The 15,341-nt window shown below is 59.0% G+C and overlaps 1 protein-coding gene across 1 annotated transcript; it reads left to right on the top strand.

Annotated features, from left to right (window-relative positions):
* Window positions 1-442: 442 nt before the first annotated feature.
* Window positions 443-14,609, top strand: CCDC27 (coiled-coil domain containing 27). Its single transcript, XM_012660082.1, has 12 exons — window positions 443-628; window positions 1,171-1,297; window positions 2,351-2,461; window positions 3,232-3,389; window positions 6,252-6,401; window positions 7,423-7,518; window positions 7,702-8,083; window positions 8,292-8,422; window positions 10,643-10,720; window positions 10,923-11,135; window positions 13,001-13,105; window positions 14,487-14,609. The coding sequence occupies exons 1-12, from the start codon at window positions 443-445 to the stop codon at window positions 14,607-14,609; spliced, it is 1,860 nt and encodes a 619-aa protein (XP_012515536.1).
* Window positions 14,610-15,341: the final 732 nt, after the last annotated feature.

The following is a 15,341-nucleotide window of genomic DNA, read 5'->3' as shown; positions in this document are numbered from 1 at the left end:
AAAATGTTAATACCAGGGCCACCGACACAGCAGCGCATTTTCAACAAGGGAGACGCTGACGTGAAGATGCGGGAAAACCCCACGGAAGGAAGGACGGGCTGCCTGTGCCGCGGTCGCCTCCCCTGCACTTCGCCACCCTGGATCTGGCGGAACAGCTTCTGAGGCCCCTTCCCTGCCCCTCTCCCCAATTGCAAAAACTCGAGACGACTGTGACATGCCCTGTTTCTATGGAGACATCTGTGATGCCACCACCGCTTCCCAGGAGCCCACAGGACATGGAGCTTTGGAAGTGGGGCTTCTCCTGCCTGAACCGGTCGGCAGGTCCCCGCCCAAGGCTGTGCTCCCCTCCACACCCCAAGCCAGACTGAAGAGAGGTCCCCAGGAGCAGGTCCCCTGTCCTCATTCGGGTGGCAAACCTTGGTCCTCGTGTCCCACCCTCCCGATGTTACCTACGGCAGCCCGCAAGTCTGAGCAGCACAGTTCGATGCCCGGCTCGATCGCCAGGGGCCTGGTGGTCCTGCAGAGCGTGGCCAGCAGGAACACCCAGTGCCCAGAACCAAAGCTGCCCCGAAAGCAGCGCCCCCTCAGCAAGCCCGCCCAGGCCGTCAGCCGCTACTACGGGAAGGAGGTACGGGGTCTCGGGCGGGCCCTCTGGCCAAGCACAGCTAACTTGGACGTGACCCGCTTCCCGAGGCTGACAGAGCGTTCCGCAGGCGTTTGGTGAGGGGCTGCCCTCGGCAGATTCCAGGCGCAGAAACCCTGTCGGTCTCATCCGCTTCCGGAGAGGCTGGGCCTCGGGTCGCCAGCTCCACGGGCTTCTGTGGGCAGCTCTGGGTCGTCCCCCAGCAGACTGAGGCTGCTGCTTTCTCTGGTGGGGAGAGGGAAGGGGGCTTCTGACCCCAGACTTCCTCAGGAGTGTCTTGGAAAGGACAGCGAAGGGGAGGGGGGAAACCGAGGCAGGGAAGTGCAGCAGGGAGGGTGACCGCATCGTCATGCGGGGGCCTGAGTCCTCCCTGGGGACGCGGACGCCTTACCTGCACTTGGCCCACGCGGTTTCCAAAGCAGGGTCTGCGTGGCTCTTGCCGGGAAGGGCCGGCCCAGGCGGGGGCAGTGGGCACACAGGCCTGAGGGTCCCGCCTCTCAGCGACTGTCCTCCCTTCCCTCGCCCAGCGAGAGCTCGAGCACAGCGTGCGCCCCAGTGGCTTCCAGTTGGAAATGGAGGGACTTCACGAGGCCTTCCTCACGCGTCCCGACTGCCCGCAGCTCAGCACCAGGGCCACGCCTGTCTCGAACCGTGGTAAGAGCCCCGCCAGGGCCGCCTGTGAAACTGCCTGTCCCCTCAGAGTTGGGGGCCTCCCCACCGCTCGGCCAGTGTGGGCCGCGTGGGCCTGGGGCTGAGGGGACGACCCTCCTCCTCACCATTGTCATTGTCTGTCTCTAGCCGTCGTGCCATTTGAGAGTCAGCAGGGTTGGGGCAGGGCACAGGGACATGGCTGAAGATTCTGGAAGCGTGGGGGGCGGGGAAGCCCATGAGGCCAAAGACACGAATAGCTCACAGCGGGCGTCTTGACAGCCTCTCGCGGTTCCATGAGAACATGGGGTTCAGAGAAGCAACTGCCCAGCTCGGTGGTCACCCGGGAGGACGCTGCTCGGGGCCAAGCCTTCATGCCCACGTCCCAGCTCCTGGCCCCGGCTTCTTCCGTGTCCCCACACAGACAGTGTCCTTGGGGATGGTGAGCTCCAGGCTCAGCCATGGGGCTCCTTCCACGGATCTCAGCCGCAGTCGGGCAGCGGTGGGGCTCCCCAGCTGCCTGGGCCCCACGCACCCCCTTTCTCAGCAAGCGGGTCTCGGGGGGTGGCCGGCCACCCAGGCCTCGAGTGGTTGTGGGCAGGTCCCTGGGAGAGTTGAGGGGCCACGTGGCCTCCTGGGTGTGGGGTCTGTGTCCACATCCTGCTCACAGGCGCCTGTCACTGGGACGATTCCCGACAATTTACAGGAAACGGGGTCTGCCCTTGGGGTCTAGAGGTCTGCCCTGGTCTAGAGGCAGGGGTCTTCCCAAGACTTTCAGGAAGCGCGTGTTCACAAAGGAAGGTGGGCTCTGCCCTTTCAGGGGGAGGAGCCATGGGCTGCAGAGACCCGGCTGTGCCTCGGCCGTGGAGGTGGCAGGAGGCTGGAGCCCAGGCTTTAGCTTGGATTCAGCCCCGCAGCTCAGTCCCACGCACCCGTGGAGAAAAGTCACCTCCACCCTACCTGGTGCTTAAGAATTAATAACACAATAGTCTCTGCCCTGGGGATCTTGGGGCGATCAGACCTCGGCAGTCACAAGGTGGCATCTTTGACGCTCCGCAGGTTCACCCACCCAGGTGGATTTGGCCGCGGAGGTGCGCTTCAGCCTGGACATGTGGGGGCCCACCCAGGACCTGCTCTTGGCCAGGCGGGGCTCGGACACGAGCCTGGACGGTGAGGGAGCTGAGGGCCTCTGCCCACACCTGCTGGGGCCCTGAGCAGCAGGCTGCTCCCCCCAGGGCACCTGCCCGTGGAACTCCTTCCCAGACTGCCCGCCTCTGAGGACCCGAGCGACGGGCCGGGCTCCCTTAGACAGAGCCGCCCTGCCTTCACTGCAGGGCCTGCTGCGGGCCTGGACAGCGGTCCTTGTCTTTGGCGGAACTGCAGTTGGGGAGTTTGTCCCCAACTTGGCCCTTACATGAAGGCCGGGAGGGGCATCCCTCCTTCCAGGTAGAGGTCACAGCACACTGCTTCCACCGACGAGCAGACTTGCTTTCATTCCCTAACGATGAAACCCACATTGATTTGAGGAGACCTAGAGCTGCAGTGACCTGTTCCCCTTGGGCTCAGGAAGGTGGAGAATCCACCCCTCAGACTAAAGATGGGGAAACTGAGGCCCAAGGAGGGGACGGGCCGCCAGGTGCACAGGGACAGCCTCAGGACGTCCCTGGTGTCCTGGCCCCGGCTCCGGTTCCTTTATCTTGGGCGTCTTGACCAGCGCTTGGACGTGTCCTTCGCTTCTCCAACGCTCACGCAGGTCTGGGTGTGGCGCCTGCGCTCGCGCGGCCTGGGAACGGTGGTGAGATGGGTCAGAGGCCGTCAGGGCCTGTCCGGGCAGCGGGCGTCCCTGAGGGAAGTCTTGGGGCACGGATGCTGTCGCCAAGACGGCAGAAGGGCTCAGCAGGCATGATGTGGTTTCTCACTGGTCCTCCGCTTCCCCGCAGGGCGCCTCCCTCTGTTCAGTAAGAGCGCCTGCGAGTTCAGTTATTTGCGGAAGACGAGCGATTCCCAGACTTTGAGTCCGGTCACCAGCAGCTCAGCCGCATCCCAGAGCCACCCAAAAAAGAGGACGCCCTGGTACCTCTCGGTCATTCGGGAGAAGGTACCGGCCCCGCACTCCCTGGCTCCAGGTCCCGCCTGGGAGACTCTCGTTCTAGTACCCGGTTAGCCGTGTCAAGCAGGTCCCCAGATATGGTCTCGAATGACCTCCAGACCCCCTGCCTGACAAGTCCCCGGGTCCCTGTCCTTCCTCATCCCAGTGAGTGTCTGGAACTCACCAGCCTTTAAGCAGCTCAGCAGCACACGTGACCACCAGCCACCCACAGAACCTTCGAACCCACAAACTGCACTCTGGAGACTGGATTCTAAATAGTAATGACAATGACAGCTTGACAGGCAAAGATTTGCATCCAGGTTGATTCGCTGTATTGTTCTTTTTTAAAAAAACTCTGTGTTTATGAGAGAGACTGACCTACAACTTCCCCGACCTGTAATTCCCTCGTCAGACTTTGGTGTCGAGGTTAGTTTGGCCTCATTTAAAAAAAAAAAAGAGGCTAGCAAGTACTTCCTTTTTTCTTTTTTCATTCTCTGGAAGAGTTTGTATAAGATTAATTTCCGAAAAATTTATCATTGAAAGCATCTGTGCCTGGAGATTTCTTTCATGGGAGCTTTTAAAAATCACAAATTCAGACTGGGTGCGGTGGCTCACACCTGGAATCCCAGCTCTTTGGGAGGCCGAGGTGGGAGGATAGCTTGAGGCCAGTAGTTCGAGACCAGCCTGGGCAACAGAGCAAGACCTCATCTCTACAAAAAAAAAGTTTCATTAGCTGGGCATGGTTGCACACACCTGTAGTCCTAGCTACTCAGGAGGCTGAGGCAGGAGACTCACTTGAGCCCAGGAGTTGGAGGTTACAGTGAGGTATGATCAGGCCACTGCACTGCAGCCTGGACAAGACAGTGAGACCCTGTCTCAGAAAAATAAAATTAAATTAAATTTATAAATCACAAATTCAGTTCCCTTAGAAGATAATCGGATTCCCTTTTCCCTCTTGTTTCAGTTTGGTATGTTATGTTTTTCTAGGAATGTGTCTACTTCGTGTAAATTTCAAATGCATTAGCCTCACGCTGTAGGTGACGCGAGGATAACCATTTTCCTCTCCACAGCTGTAGAAGAGGTGGCCTCCTCTTCGTTCCTGGATGGTGACTTGTGCCTTCTCCCCTTTCTCCGTCAGTCTTGCGGAGGCTTGCCCATTTCAATCTCCTCCTCTTAGAATCAGCTTCAGGTTTTGCCGATTTTCTCTAATGTATGATTGTTTTCTATCGTATTCATTCATTTTTTTAAGCTGGTGAAGCTTTTGGTGAAAATCATGGACATGAGTAACAAAATATTGCAGAGCTGGTGGGGTATGTGGGTTCAGGGGAGAATGTGATTGGATGTTGGCACAGTGGGGCCTCCAAGTCCAGGGGGTGAGAGTCTACAATCTTCATTTTATGTTTACTCCTGAAACTCTAGCACTGCATTAGTATAGATTTCACAATTTTAAAGGTGTTTCTTACCCTTTGACCAAACAATTCCATTTTTGAGAAACAGCCTGAGGATGTAACTAGATAGAGTCGCACAGGTTATGAAAAGGCTGTTCATGGCACTGTTGTTATTAATCAAACAGCAGGGGGGACTTATCAGATCAGGTATGTGAACCAGCCAAGGGAAGGGATGCAGGCTTGGCTGCCTCCAGCAGCCCAAACGGTATCATCAGAGTTTTCTTTATCTCATCTCTGCCTTCATCAAGCTGTCATAGATAAAATTTTTCTCATTTGGTGGCAAGAGAGCCAGCAGCAGTAACAAGTTTGCATTGTGTAAACTCAGCAGCTCCAACTGGAAATGAGCATGTTCTTTCCAGAACTCATTGGCTGTTTTAAAACACGTGCAAATGTCTCTAAGTCACCACTGCCAGGGTGATGAACTGTGATTTCTGCAATATTGTTCTTCCACTTTAACTCTGTATTTCAGACGTAAATGAAATTTGTGAGAATACATAGTACAAATAATTCCCACATACCCTTCGGATTCCCCAAATATGAAAATGTTGCTACTTTTTGCTTTATTCTTCTTTCCTCCTCCTCCTCCTCCTCCTCTCTCTCTCACTCTCCATAGCATTAATTCTTGTATTTAACTTTCCCCTTCTGTCTACTTTCCTTAGGTTTAATTTTCAGTTCTTTTTCTAAATTCTTGAAATACTTAGATCATTGATTTGCTATCCCTCCCCGATATATGCATTTTTAAGGCTATACATTTGTCTTTAATCACAGCTTTAGCTGCATAAAGTTTTGCTATGTCCAAAGTTCACAATGTTTTCTAACTTCCTGTGTGATTTCTTTTTTGACCTATGGACTATATAGAAGCCCATCACTTAATTTCCAAACATTTGGGGGATTTTCTAGTTATGTTTCCTTCCAGAATATTCTGTTGGGATCATTTTCCTTCTGCCTGAAGAGTTCCCTTTAGCATTTCTCTTAGTTCAGATCTATTGGTGAAAAATTCTTTCCATTTCTGTTTGCCTGAAAATATCTTTATTTTTGTCTTCAGTTTTGAAGAATCGAGGGAGTTGAGATTTTGAGAACAGAAGGTGGGGGGCTCCCTGACAAGCCCCTTGGGGCAGCTTTTAGGGGGTGTGCTGGTTTAGTGTGGGGGCGCTGACCATGCGCTGGGCCTGAAAGGGCATCTGCCACGAATCTCCTTGGATCTCCTCGAGGGACAGGTGGGGAGGTGTTGGAGGCACCCGGCACGGCCGCAGTGAGGAGCTAGAAGGACGCGCTTTGGTCTCAGGACTTGGGGTTCTGGGACAGCAGATCTGCTCCTCCTGGGCTGGAGGCAGGAGGGGGAGAGTCCGTGTGGCTGGATGGCCCACAGGGGTGGCCCTGCCTTTGTGCGCAGGATCACCACCTGCTCATGCTGCGAGAGGAGATCCAGCGCCTGTCCGAGCTGGAGATGCAGGTTCAGAAGAAAGAGGAGTTGATCTTGTTGCTCCAAGAGGAGAGGGAGGCCCTGAAGAAGCAGCTGAAATCCCTCCTGAAAAGCAAAGCCAAAGAGACACCCGTGTCCCCATTCAGGAGGGTGAGCCAGCTCCCGGTGGGGAGGGTGCGGGTCCGGTTTCCCAAGTTGCCGGTGACCGCAGGTGTCCGGCACAACCCAGGCCTCCTGGAATGTTACTGGTTCCTCGCTGGGAGCACGGACTGGACCGGGTCTGGGTTCTGATCTGTAGGCCGGAATGCAGGGGAGAGGGGGCAGAGCAGGGAATGGCAATGAGAGCTGTGAGCTGGTTGTCCAGACACCTGCCCTTGGCTTCCGACTTGCTTCCAACCTGGGGCGAGTCACGGCGCTTTCTGGGCTCAGTTTCCTAACCTGCGAAATGAGGGCTGAGCTGGCCTCTGAAATCCGGGAGGACGGAAAGCCGCCGCTGCAGGTGGATCCCCCAGGTCTTGCCCAAGCTGCTGCTGTGGGTGGCCCGCCCTGGCGCGGATGCCCTCTCCCCGCTTCCTGGCCATGAGGCTCCTGACGGCTGGGGCTGGGGCCGGGGCTGCAGCCGCCCTGTCCAGGTCTGGGTGGAGAACTGGACCAGGCGGGTCTGTGCGACCACCTGGTCTTCCTGAGACCCAGTTTCTTTCACACCTGAGGATACAGCCTGAGTTTACGCTGGGGCAGACATGAAGTAGGGGGCAGGGGAAGGCGTCAGAGTATGCCGGACATCCTGGAGAGAACTGCCTAGACACAGATGGGGGCAGCGGGCAGGGCTTCTGTCCCCATCCTCCCGCGGCTGCTGGGTGGGTGTGAGTGGCCTGAGGCCCCCAGACTCTTCCATGTAGGCATGCTCTTCGCTGCAAGGCCACTTGCTGGCGGCTGCTCTGGGGTTGCCCAAAGCCCCAGCGCCTCCACCTGCCCATCTGCAGGTCACCGTCCCCCCTCCACTGACATGGCACTGCCTTCCCCTGTCCCCTTGGCAGAAGGGCACGGGTCCTCCCCGGCCTGGACATGGAGAGGCTGCTGCCCCCTTCAGGAGGACAGGAGGCAGCGGCATCCCCGGGAGGGTGCCGCAGGAGTGGCTGGAAAAGCTGAGTGTTCACTCGGCCTCTTGCAGGAGCGGCGCTTGGAGGTCCCGCTGAGGGCGAGCCGGCTGAGCATCCTGAGGGCCCTCCGCAGGGACAGGGAGCAGGAGCTGCCGTGCGGCAAGCAGGTGCGAGGCCACGGGCAGCAGGGCACGGCGTGGGCCCAGCCCAGGAGCCCCCAGGCTGCCTGGAGTGTGCTAAGGCGGCCCAGGCCAGGGGTGTCCCCACCTGCAGCCCTGACCTGGGGTGGCCCTCAGATGGGGCCCTTGGCCACCCTCCAGCCCTATCCAGCCCCTGCCTTCCCCTCCCAGATGCAGGAGAAGCGTGCAGCGGTGGAGATGGGCAAGCAGCGGGAGCAGGGCAGCGGCGAGGAGGAGGAGGAGGAGGAGGAGGAGGGTCCATCCAGGGAGCTGGAGGGGGCGGAGGACGCCAGGGTAAAGGGCGGTGTGGTCAAGACCGTGGTTGTGCATGAGGTGGAAGAGGAGGAGAAGGAAGAGGAGGAGGAGGAGGAGGAGGAGGAGGAGAAAAGGGAGCTGCTGGAGGAGGAGGAAGAGGAGATCGCCAGAAGGGTTTACTCCCTGGGCGAGTCATTCGAGGAAGAGCTGATGGCCCAGCTGGAGGAGTACGAGCAGGTGATTCTGGAGTTCCAGTACGAGCTGGAGGTCACCAGGACCAGATACTCCCTCGCCACAGGTAGGACGCGGGGGGTGCTGGGGAACGCTAGGCTTCGTCTGCCACCCGGGCGGAGGCGGGGCCGGCGGGGCCTGGCCCAGGAGTGGGGCTGCCCGGCCCTCTGTTTGGCGGGCGGAGGGCGGCGTGGGGCGCAGGTCGCCCGCCCTCCCTGCCTGCTCCTCATGGCGCCTTCGTGCCCTTGCTGCCTCCTCGCCCGCGGCCCGCGCAGGGACCATTGCGTCTTTACAACATCAAGTCGACATCCAGGAATCCCAGCTGCGAAGGATGAGCACGGAGAACCAGATGCTGCAGAAGGAGCTTCGAGAGCGGAAGCAGCAGCTGCAAGCCATGACCGACAAGGTGGCCGCGCTCAGCGACGCTGCCGGCCTCCCTCAGCGAGGGCCACAGAGGACAGCACCGAGCTGGGGTGCCCGGGGCCAGCCACAGCTCACTGCCCTCCGTCTCCCTGTCACTGTGCCCTCGGCCCCTTCTCAAGCACCTCCTGGCCCCTGCGTCCGAGGGCCCAGAGCCCCCTCCGCGCTCGGAGAGGCTGCTACGCCACGGAGCCCAGTCTTGCTGTTTTGTTACGCATTATTATTTTTATCACAGTTATTCATGCACGTCGCTTAAAGAGTCAAATAGTGCCGCGAGGCTCCTTATGAAAAGCAGAAGCCTCTGGCCCTGAGCCCTCTCATTTGCCCCTCCCCCAAGGCAATTGCTTTCAACTCTTCCAGCAGGTTCTTCAGGAAGCTCTCTCCATGGAGCTAAGTAGCGTGCGCATAATGCCCATTTTAGATTTTTCTCCGTCTTCGCGTCGTCTAACGTTTCCCTCGTTCCTCCCCTGCCCGCCCCACACAGGGGACCCTCCGTCCGCCCTCCTCCCAGTATCATTCTGTCACAATGTCAGCCAGAACGTGTTTCACTGACATCACCGGGACAGCTATTTATAGCACACATACGTAAATGAAACAACAGTTTTGAGAAACAAGTTAAGATCCATAAACCATGATCTTAAAGCTGCTGCAACCCACATCTTTCTCTTTCTCCCTTATTTTTGGTGGAGCACATCCTCCAGTAGTCTTTTGAGAAAGGATGGATGCGAGCGACACTTTGGGGACAGGCTATGTCGGCAAGTGTCCTCATCCTGCACATCGATAGAACGTAGGCTGGAGAATGTTCCAGTTTGGATAGCGTTTTCCTTCTGCATTGCCAAGGCACTGCTCCGTTGTCTTCTGGCTCCCAGGGTCACTGGTGGGAAGTCCAGGGTCACCCTGATCCTTGTTCTTTCCTATGACATGGTTCTCAGTGGATGTTTGCTCCTCTCTGGAAAGCTGTGAGATCCGACCTGTCCCAGGTGTTCTCAAACCTCACAGCGTCAGGCCTCATTGAGGGTGAACTTCCCTCCGCTGCGCTGGGCGCTCCGTGGCCATCTGGAGATTGGTGTCCTTCGGCTCTGGGGTTTTTCTTTGGTTGTGTTGTTGTCATTTCCTCTGTTTTCGTGGAGTCTCCTGGTTCTCCGGTCGTTTGGCTGTTGGGCCTCCTGTTCTGATCTTTTCTTCTTTTCTGTTCCCTCCCACTTTTCCTCTCCTCGTCTTCTTGATCTACTTTCTAGAAGATTCCTTTACTTCATTGGCAGCCCTCCTCTTGAGTTTTAATTTTTTTTGCATTATTTTAAATGTACAAGATCTCCCTTCTGTTCTCTGAACGTTCCTCTTTCTCTCCTTTTTTGAAGCGCCCTCTTGCTGTTTCACCATTGCAAGACCCTCTCCTCCCTCGATGACAGCGTTAATTATAGTCGCAGTTTTTTAGCTTCTTTCTCACGAGTTCCTTTTTTAAGTTTGCTTTTGGTCTCGATCATCTGCTCGAGGACTTTGCTCCAACGTCCGAGCCGACTGGGATCTCTGAGCACTCGGGTGACGATGCCGTGCTGGGAGGCAGAGGGGTGTGTCTGGGCATTTTGATGGAGAGTATTTCTAGGTCTTTCTTTGGTTTGGTCAGATTCCCCAGAAATCTAGGAAACTGGAGCAATTTCTTGCCTGGAGGGCAAAGCCTTTGTTGCTGGACCTCTGGGAGCCCGGTGGGGAGATGCCGGGAGTGTCCACGCACAGCCCGGCTCTCCACCCTCACCAGGGGATGTCTCCCACATCACGTCCCTGCCAGGGTGGAAAAGGGCCGGCGCCCCGCAGCTCAATGTCCGGGACGAGCCTGGGCCTCTTAGCTGCTGAAACAACACCCCGCCACTCCCCGCGTTTTAGCCCATGTTTAGGAGAACCCAGCACCACCAATTTCTCCGGCTCTTGGGAACTCCAGTGTGAATTGGGCTCCTTTGCAGCTTTCCCTACCGCCGGCTTGGGGTTCAGAGTTCTGGGATGTGCAAATCAGATACCACTTGGCCTCTCCTTCCGACCTCCCAGCTATTCTCAGTACTCCTTCTTCTCCCGTCTCCCGTCTTCAACAGAAATCCCGCTGCTGTCGTTTTAGGGTGGTTTCGGGAGGGAGGGAGCGAAGTTAGGTGCCAGTGTTCAGTCTGTTGCTGCAATCCAGCAGTGTCCTGAGCCAGCCCCTCTGTCTGCCTTCCAGTTCTCCGGCCTCCGAGAGGATAAGAAGCACCAGGAGATGATGGGGTGCATCGAGAAGGACAACTTTTTCCTCCGGCAGGTGACGGCCTGGGCGTGGTGAGGGTCAGCTGGGCGAGGTGAGGCTGGAGCAACTTCACCGCCTGGTCGGGCCCTCTCAGCCCGGGGCAGCACCCCACTGGGCGAGCCTCGGGCCACGGGTCCACAGACGGCTCTTTGTGATTGTGGTTGGGTCCGCCCTCGGCTGGAGGAACCCAGTGAGAGTCGCCCCCGGCTCTCCCCAGCGCGTGTCGGAGCTGGAAGACGCGCTCCGCAAGCGGGACCATGTCGTCTCTGAGCTGGACGCCAAGGCCAGCGAGCTGCAGGCCCAGGTGGAGCAGGACCAGAACCACCTGCAGAGGTGGAGGCGGCTGCAGGAGGAGCTGCAGAGCAAGAAGGAGATGATCGGGCAGGCGGAGCAGCAGGCCCGCGTGGCCCTGGAAAGCGCCCAGTCCAGGGTATGCGCCAGGCCCTTGCCCGCCCCCTGCGGTGGTCCGTCTCCCAGCACCGCATGGAGTTGACGTGACGCTCAGGTTCAAGAAATGCGGGCGGGGAGGCAGCGAGGGTGCAGTGAAGCACCCGGGTAGTGGGAGGAGGGAGCCCTGTGGGCAGGGGCTGTCTGTGTCTGGGGCCCGGGCTGCGCTGCTAAGGGGCAGGGGTGAAAGGATTTGGATAGCTGTCGGGAGGCGGGGAGAGGGCGTCCAGGCCTCCCCATTTATGATTGCAGAGAGTGGGGCTAAGGGCCTAGGCCCGGCAATGCGCTGAGCACTTGATTGACAGGAAAGTCACTTAACCCTTTCCACGCCACCGTGAGCAGTGATTGTCATCACCCTCACTCCGCAGACAAGCAGGAGGGGATAAATGCCCACCTGAGACCCCAGACGGCACAGAGGGCCTGCTGGGTTTGCACCCAGCAGTCGTCACTGCCACAGTAGGTGTGGCCCAGGCACAGGGGAGGCCGGGGCACCTGCCCAGGAGGGACCCAGGCCAGCGAGGAGAGTCAGGAAACAGCCCACCTTGATGTGGAATCCGAGAGCGTGCAGGGGGAAGCTCACGTGTGTGCAGCCTTTGAAATAACATTTCCCTTGCCACCCGGCCCCAGCAGGGACGCCAATGGTAACTCGCCTGTGTCCTCTCTCCCGTTCAAGCCGGCCTCCTTCTGGCCGGGTCGGAGGGCGTCACTGAGACCCCGCACCTGCATCTTTAGAACACTGTTTCCAACTCAACAGTAGTCCCCTATAAGTGTCATTTTGCGGCCAAGTCACATTGCTTGGGTACAGCTGTGTGGAGAATTCTGATGGCTTCCGCAGGACACAGTGCCAGGACTGAGGCATAAGGCCTCACAGGGTGGGGAATTGAGACTGGACACCCCAGGTGACCACCAGCCAGGGGGAGGCCCCCCGTACAGGGACTAAGTCCCCTCGTCCCCAGCACCTGGCACAGTGCTCGGCACAGAGTGGGCAGCCAACGACTGCTGGAGAGAAGGAAGGGACCCCACTCCTTACTCGGGGCCCAGGGGCTCGTAACTTTCCCGGGGCCACTTAAACCTGTGCGAGAGACAAACCAGACGCGCTTGTGCCTCTGGGGCGTTGCCAAGCCTCACGGCCTGGCTCACACTGGGCGCCTCTGAAATTGTCAGGGTTTCTGGACGTTGAGGGCTGAGGATCTGGGGCTGAGCCTGTCGCTGTAGCTTGGGGGACCCTGTCTGAAGCTTCCGGGCACAGGTTGGAGGGGTTTCCTCTGCAGTTTCCTGGGAGGTGTGATCAGCTGATCTCTGGGGTTGTGGGCTGCAGCCACTCACCTACAGGGATGTTTATGGCGCAAAGACCCGTCCACAGGGGCCGGTTAGACGCTGACGTCTACAGCACCGCAGCCTCCTGGTCAGTGAGGAAAGGACGAGGGGCCGCCAAGTCACCTGTTGAATGCCAAATGCAAGGGCCAGACGGAGCTTGCGGAGAGTCTGTTCACCGAAGCTCCTCTAGGAAGGGAGGATGGTCCAGGGGTCATGCGAGCTTTTGAACTGTGTGTTGTTGTCGAACTACGTGCAGGTTTTACTTTTCCAATTAAAAAAAAAAAAGACAGTTGCGAGGTAGGAAGTCTTTGGGCTTTGGTGCTAGGCCACCCTGGGTCTGGGTTTCAACCCGGCACCTTCTAGCTCTCAGGCAGACCACAGTGACCTCTCTGATCCTAAAGCCCTGGCAAGCGAGGGTAAGCGGTGCCTTCTCGGCCTGCAAAACATGAGGAGGGGTGGGAGGGCGCAGCCCGCGCGCCAGGCGCAGCTCTCTGGCGAAGGCAAGTGACGGTGTCCTCCCCTTGCTCACAGCTTGAGAGACTGAGGAACAAGATCATCCAGGCCACCTTCAGCAGCCCCGGGGTCAAGGCCTCGAACACTGAGATCTCGGACAACGACATCCTGGAAGCCCTGCAGGTGCCTCCCTGGCTAGCTGCCCCGACCTCGGGGCCAGAGCCCAGAGATCTGCCGCTGGAGACGGGTGGGGAGGCCTGTGTGAGATTCAGGGGACCCCATGCTCATCCTGGCCGTGTCTCCCTTTCCCCGGGACTGCCAGGACCATCCTTTCTCTCTGCTCAGGCAGAGGGACCAGACTGTCCCCGAGCATGCACAGAACTGGCTAGCCTGGGCTGCTCTCAGCAGAAGTGACCAGCAGTGCCCTTTCTGAATGCCTTGGGGAGGGGACAGCTGCTCGGGTCTTGGAGATTCTCCCCCCCAGCTGGAGCCTGGCCCCTCTGCTGGAATCGTCCCCTGCTGAGCCAGGGCCTGGCACAGACCCTCCCTTCTCAGCCTCAGCCTCCTCCCTGACCACGGGTCCCCAGGCCTCGAGAGGCAGGACGCTGTAGGGGAGATAATGCAGGCTTTGGGGTCACTGGGCAGGAGCGGGTCACCACCCACCCCCGACCCCAGGCAGCAAAGAGGGGGCTCTCGTTTCTCTCAGCCCTAGATGCTCCCTCCTGTAACAGGCGAGCATGCCTCCTGCAGGCGTCCTGGGACCCAGAGCTCGCTGTGGGGCCGTGCCCTGAACACGGTCACTTCTCACCGCAGCTGCTTCTGTTCCCAAGTCCCACACCCCTTCCAGCAGGGCTGTCCCTGGACCCCAGAGTGTGCCCGTGACTCCCCACCACCCACATTTCCCTGGGGCTGCTTCCCTCCCCCTGTGGAGTGGGCTGGGCCCTGGGCAGGGATGCCTAGCAGAGCTGTAACAGTGGGGGAGGTCTCTGGCCTTGTCACTGCTGTCTGGGGGAGGGAGCGGAGGGGTAGAGGAGAGGAGGGAGAAGGGGGAGGCAGCCATACACGGTAGCCAGGGAAGAACACCTTTGCCTTCCTGCCATTGCCTGACATGAAACAGCAGCGGGCTGTTCGGAGGAGCTCGGGGGACACTGGAGAGGGATGGGTCAACCTTCCCTCTGCACAGGACAGAAGGGACTTGAGGGACAGGTCTGCCGACCTCAAAGGTCTCTAGGAGTCTGGGGGCGGGGCTCACAGTTCTAGGAGTGACAAGTGACATGCATTCAGCCTAGGCCACAGCGGCTGCCCCTGGGAGCTAGGTGGCTCCTCCCACCCGGAGTCCTGTGACTCCACGTCTGGGTGGAGCATAGACCACAGAAATCTGCAAATGCTACAAAACAGAGCTGTTTTGCTTCCCTTCCCCGAGAGCCAGTTGTAGATACTTCCCAGCACACCACTGCTACAGGGAGTCCTCCTGGGGAGGAAGGGGTGGTGTCCTGGGCAGCCAGCCTGGAGGCCCCAGTGCGGAGCTGGGACGATCACCGCGATGGCTGTGCTTCTTGTGTAGAGGATCATCACGGAGAGAACTGACTACTACAACCAGCTGAAGCAGAAAGGTGTCCGAGTGCTCCCCCTGCACCAGTCCGATACCTCCCTGCCCAGCAAGTCCAAGAAGGTGACCCCCAAGTAGGCCCAGGCAGGCCCCCAGGACGTGGTTAGCCCTGCAGAGGCCCGGACCCGGCTGGGAACGGCCGTCCCTGACTGTGTCCTGCTCTCTGACTCAGAATTAAACCCTGGCGTTGGCACCGTCTCACCTTTTTCTCCCCTGGGACCCACACAGCGTCCAGCCTTGGACCACATCGACGCCCCTTGTGTCAAAACACACTCCTTGGGGGGTCGGCACTCCAGCCTGCACCCCTGGCTCCTTCTCGGCGAAACCCCTCAGAGGCACCAGTTGCAGGAGGCCAGAGACAGGGTGCCCAGCCCAGCTCAGCTGAGACTGGACGCTCTGCCCGCTGGGAGGGGCCTGTGACCACCCGCCACAGGGGCTGCCCGGCTGCGGCACACTCTTGCTGGAAGACGGGTGGGGCGGCGAACTCTGTTCTGACCCATCTGCTCCTGGAAGGAAAGGCCGTGCGGGGACTCGTGTCTGGTCACCGATGCTTCCCCGGCGTCCACGTTGTGCGCACTGAGGGCTCGGGGCACACAACTACGTGCTAAGGAAGGAATCCGCCCCGCACCTTCCCGCTCTCACCCCACGTGTGCCCGCACCTTCCCGCAGCGACCGGCACGAGCCTGCGCCCTCGGAGCCCCCAGGAGGACGGTCCCCGCGTCTGGGTGCCTGGTCCCCGCGCTCCGGGCCGACGGCCGGGGCCTCGCTGAGCCTCCGCGCGTCCCGGGCGCAGACCAGGAGCGCCGGCTC

Source organism: Propithecus coquereli, unplaced genomic scaffold, assembly GCF_000956105.1.
Source record: "Propithecus coquereli isolate 6110/MARCELLA unplaced genomic scaffold, Pcoq_1.0 Scaffold651, whole genome shotgun sequence".
Lineage (NCBI taxonomy): Eukaryota > Metazoa > Chordata > Mammalia > Primates > Indriidae > Propithecus > Propithecus coquereli.
The sequence above is the reverse complement of the archived record's forward strand: the minus strand, read 5'-3'. Positions and strand labels throughout refer to the sequence as shown.

What these genes read in the sequence shown, in the direction of transcription:
- CCDC27 (XM_012660082.1), top strand. Translation starts at nt 443, where the DNA reads ATGTTACCTACGGCAGCCCGCAAGTCTGAGCAGCACAGTTCGATGCCC. An exon ending in CTCGGACACGAGCCTGGACG is followed by an intron (nt 2,462 to 3,231) that starts GTGAGGGAGCTG and finishes GCTTCCCCGCAG; the next exon opens with GGCGCCTCCCTCTGTTCAGT. An exon ending in ACATCCTGGAAGCCCTGCAG is followed by an intron (nt 13,106 to 14,486) that starts GTGCCTCCCTGG and finishes CTTCTTGTGTAG; the next exon opens with AGGATCATCACGGAGAGAAC.